We start from the raw sequence: 5,175 nt of genomic DNA, 5'->3' as shown, positions 1-5,175 counted from the left end.
ATTGGCCAGTTCCTGTAAATGACCACAAAACAGGGTCTTCACAGAAGATAACCTTCTCTCCAGCCCGCACACTCTACGGCCTTATACGAGCAAAGCTGAGGGACCTTTTAACTCTATCCGCTCGAGAAGAAGGTGTGGCTAAGGATGCTTCTCTTCAGGAGTCTTCAGACACCCTGGAAAAGGCAACTGTTTCAACTGTTGAGGTCCAGTTACCCAGCACCAAACTTAGTAGAGTTCCCAGTGAGAGCCAACCAATATCAGCTCTCTGTCTCTCCAATCTGGATACCAGTACTCAAGAAGTTCTTAGCAGTGTTTTTTCCATCTACAAGTCAGAGTTATCAAAAGTGGAGAGTAAATCCTTGGACGTTGTCAGTTCATCTGATGAGTCCCTAGAGGCTTGTTGGTTGGTTGATGGTGTCCTATCAGAGCTTGATGACTATACTATTTCCCAGTCACCCTCACCCAATGAAGACTTGAGTGTGAGTACTCAATGTTCTCAACTGAGCTCAGAAGAGAGTGTCAGAATCACAGTCCTCTACTAGTCTGATTCAGAGCATTAAGAAGCTCTCTAGCAATGACTTTCAGACTCAGGCAGAAGAGGCAGTGAGTAAAGTGCTGATGAGATCCAGTCATTCCTTTATCACACAGATCAGCCATACTGGTCTTCAGAAAAGTCCGCAGGCTGGCTTATCATCTAGCTCGCCATCAGAGATTGCCTCCATGTCCTCTCAAAATACAGCCTCTGGATTAGTGGAAACCTTTGTCAAAGGAATGGCGACTATTTTCCAGAAAAATGAGTCCACTGGCACTGTGCTACTGGAAAGAAGTGGGAAAGTTTCGCAGTGCTCCCACGGGGGCTCCCAACTGGATGATACTGAATTGAGTGTTAAAATATCAGAGGAGAAGCTTTGGTCAACAGCTAAGACCATCTGCGTCAGTATGAAGAACACACTTAAGGATTTCTTCACAGGGCTGAAGCCATCCGGATCCGAAAGGACAGAAAATGCTTCTTCCAAAGAGACCCTTGGGGAAATCCTGGTTGCTATCCAGAGTGAAATCTCAAACTTAGGGCGAATGAAGAATTCCAGGGAGCTCCTTCAGATCAACGATATGGTAGGAACTATGCTGAAGGAGGTTGAGAAAAGTGAGGATGACAGTGAAGAAGTCTGCCAAGACATCCCTAGAACCTGTTCATCTTTGTCCACTTCTTTAAAGGGTCGTAGTTCCTTGTCCAGCTCTTCAAAGGGTCCTAGGTCAGAGTGTGAGTTAGAGATCAACCTCCCTGGCACTCCCATCCCTGACGAAGTGCCTTTTGATCTGACCTGCCCCATAGTCAGGAGCTCCTGCATCGACATAAGGGACTCTAAAATGCCAGAGATTTCTACAAGTGACCTAAAGACAAAGATGATGGCACACACAGATGAACCCCTGCATCGTAACAGTCCAATGACTGACAGCAGCCGACCACCGAGTGCTAAAGCCTCTTTTCGATCATCCACTCCGTCTTTCACCAGCAAGGGAACCTCTTTGGTACCAAAGGGAGATGGGATTGACATTGAAGAGAAGGAGGTGTGCATCCCCAGCAGCTCTGGCCATCTGAGGGAGCTCTTAATCACCCCGGACATCAGCAGTGCCACTGCATTCCTACTGCAGTACTTGATGGACTCCAGCAAAGATGATGTCATGTGTTTGGTCACCATACTGGTGATACGGTTGCTATCGAAGATCAGACCCTCAGCCCTAGATGGACCCTCCCAACAGGCAGCAGACATGACAGAAACATCTCAGCAACTCATCAGACCAGTCCTGTCTGAGTTCTGTGCTGCATCCAGATTCTCCAGGACACAGCCATATTCCCAGAACCTGCACATCCACAGGGTGTTCAGAGGTGTACATAAAAACCTCATGGAGGAGTTTGGCTCTTATAACACCCTGCAAGCAGCTATTTCCTCCCAGGACCCTGCATTTGACAGAGTCCTGGTAAAGTCCTTGACCCAGCAGCTGGTACAGGGATGCAAGGAGGCATCAAGACCAGCTTCTGCTGCAACAAACCCATCAGACCAGGCTGAGACAGAGAGGGGGGCTGAGCAGAAAGCAAGAAGGAGCTTCCTTTGCTTTTCAATGACCAAACTCAGGATCCACTTCAAGGTATAGCAGGGAGTTAGCTTTTTTTTTTGTTCCAGTTAGGTGCTGATGTTATTGATGTGGCTATGATAAGACACATACATGCGATAAATATGTTTTATTCATCACTAAATTGTTGCCTTGGATTCAGAAGTGTTCCATTTATTTATTTATTTATTCTCTGTACCATTTTCTTTACCTTTCTCCTGTTAGCGTTCCAAGAGAGAAAACAAAAAGGACTGCCATTCAGTCCAGGAACAGACTGAGATTCCCTCTACTGATGGACATTGCATAGGTAAGGATGTTTTAGAGCTCTGCTATAGCTTGTAGTTTTGTTTAGGTGTGTGTTAGAAACATAGAGTATGCCTACCAAACTCATAGCACTGTTATTTTTCAAAATTATTATACTGTATTTCTCTCTCTCTCTCTCTCTCGCTCAATTTCTCTTTCTCTCTTACCCCATCCATTTCTCTTGTGTTTCTAGCTCCAGTTGGAGAGGTTTCTCCCTCCATATCTCAGCCTATCAAAAAACGATCCTTGATTGTCAGGGTCTTTTCAGCAATGATGAAGCCATTCAGGCGCTTCACCAAGAAGAACCTGTAACCTGTTACGCTGCATGAAGAACTACTTTTGTAACAGCAAGACTTTTGACAAGAGGAATTTCTGCATGTTTACCCTTTCAAAGTCTATTTGATCAAATAAATGCAAATTATTTTACAAGAGTTTCAAGTGTTTTGGATGATTGGTAGCACTGAAGCAGCTTTTCTCAGAGAAATGTGCTAGTTCCCCCTTGGTTACACATTTATTGTGCAGTTTTTGAGTTGGCAGGACTTGGGGTGGCAAGTAGCCTTGTGGTTAGAGCGTTGGGCCAGTAACCGAAAGGTTGCTATATCAAATCCCTGAGCTGACAAGGTAAAAATCCGTCATTCTGCCCCTGAACAAGGCAGTTAACCTGCTGTCATTGTAAATACGAATTTGTTCTTAACTGACTTGTCTAGTAAAATATAATAACCAGAGCTTGACTCTAATACAATAGTTGCTGCATAGACCGTCAGATAACCAGATGTTCTCTATTCCTTTAGTTAGATTGATAAGAGCTTATTAGCAGCAAGGGGAAAACACAAAGAGGAGAATTAGCTATCTGCAGCTAGATCAACCCTCTGAGATGTTATCTGTATGTTGAATATATAAGGTCCAGCAGTTGACAGTGTATGTCAGAGCAAAAATCAAGCCATGAGGTCGAAGGAATTGTCCATAGAGACATGATTGTGTCAAGGCACAGATCTGGTGAAGGGTACCAAAACATTTCTGCAATATTGAAGGTCCCCAAGAACACAGTGGCCTCCATCATTCTTAAACGGAAGAAGTTTGGAACCACCAAGACTCTTCCTAGAGCTGGCCGCCAGGCCAAACTGAGCAATCGGGGGAGAAGGGCTTTGGTCAATTCAAAAATGCTCTATTCTGAGAACTACTTTTAATCACAGAGTGGAAAACATAGAACCATACTGTGTGAATCACAATTATGGGTGTATTCTGGAGTAAGACAAACCTATAAATAGAGTTGGAGTCTGAGTGTGTGTGCACACAGCCACCTCTTTAACCACTCTTCAAAATATTTGGCAGCCTTTGAGATGGAGAGGCAGGAGAATGAGTGACAGAACAAGAGTCTAATAAAAGCATGGCTTCTCTGCCACTCCTGCTCACAGCAGCAGTGCAGTGGAGTGAGTAGCTTCAACAGCCATCGGCCCAGGGATTTCACATCACATTCCATGATGCAATGCAGAATATGGCTTCACACAGAACAATCACCAAACCCATAAGATAACACTTCACACAGCACAGCCAAACATCATGTAACACATGTGTGTTCTCCGGACGTGATACCTTGTCACGGACCTGCTGTTTCGATCTTCGCTCTCTCTCCCTCTCCCCCACCTCTTTCTCTCTCTCCCTCTCTCTCTCTACCACACCTGCTGTCTCGACCTCTGAATGTTCGGCTATGAAAAGCCAACTGACATTTACTCCTGAGGTGCTGACCTGTTGCACCCTCTATAACCACATTTTTTTTTTTGTTGACCTGCTGGTCATCGATGAAGAACTTTGAACTACAGTACTTGAAGAACAATCTGGCCTTAATGGCCATGTACGCTTATAATCTCCACCGGCACAGCCAGAAGAGGACTAGCCACCCCTCAGAGCTTGGTTCCTCTCTAGGTTTCTTCCTAGGTTCCGGCTTTTCTAGGGAGTTTTTCATAGCCACCGTGCTTCTAAATCTGCATTGCATGCTATTTGGGGTTTTAGGCTGGGTGTCTGAATAAGCACTTTGTGACATCTGCTGATGTAAAAAGGGCTTTATAAATAAATTGTACTGATTGATGATTGATTGTATGAAATGGAGTAGCATATATCCATCATGTAAAATGAACAATGAACACTGTCTCCATGGAGTATAGCACTGCAGCCTTAGGCAATGTATATTTGCATGGTACATAACATTATCTCATATCACATGCATGGCAAGACATGATTGATGTAATTAGATGCTCTGGAGAGATCCCACCCTCCTTCCCCAACACATGTAGAATGCTTAGAAACCACCAGAAACCTGTGAAATAGATCAACAGATGTTCTTTTATCTCCTCTCAAGGTCTGTTGATTTACAGTATCTCAGAATCAGGAACTGTCATATCCCATGTGATATGTCAAAACAAGTTGATGCATGTGTTATCATGGTGCATTGGGTTTGTATTTGTATTTATTGTGGATCCCCTTTAGCTGCAGCAGCTACTCTTTATGGGGTCCAGTAAAATGAAGGCAGTTATACAATTGTAAAAACATTACTATACATTCACAACAGACTTCACAAAATCCATGTTCCTGTTTGAGTTCGGGGTAGGCTGTCAACAGCACGTACTGTAACACTATGATATGTATTCTGATTAAGTATTTTTATTTTATTTTTATTCTTTTTTAATTCATAATACAAAAATCAACTTACATTGCAACATCAAACATGTCTAGCAAACCAAACACAGGTATTAACAATACTCA

General features: G+C 43.6%; 1 protein-coding gene across 1 annotated transcript; it reads left to right on the top strand.

The window, feature by feature from the left end:
• The first annotated feature begins 1,436 nt into the window (after positions 1 to 1,436).
• Positions 1,437 to 2,795, top strand: LOC120035083. Its single transcript, XM_038981851.1, has 3 exons — positions 1,437 to 2,148; positions 2,338 to 2,419; positions 2,609 to 2,795. The coding sequence occupies exons 1-3, from the start codon at positions 1,447 to 1,449 to the stop codon at positions 2,725 to 2,727; spliced, it is 903 nt and encodes a 300-aa protein (XP_038837779.1). The 5' UTR covers positions 1,437 to 1,446; the 3' UTR covers positions 2,728 to 2,795.
• The last annotated feature ends 2,380 nt before the right edge of the window (positions 2,796 to 5,175 follow it).

The sequence above is a fragment of the Salvelinus namaycush genome, chromosome 42, assembly GCF_016432855.1.
Source record: "Salvelinus namaycush isolate Seneca chromosome 42, SaNama_1.0, whole genome shotgun sequence".
NCBI classification, from domain to species: domain Eukaryota; kingdom Metazoa; phylum Chordata; class Actinopteri; order Salmoniformes; family Salmonidae; genus Salvelinus; species Salvelinus namaycush.
This window is presented reverse-complemented; position numbering and strand designations above follow the sequence as displayed.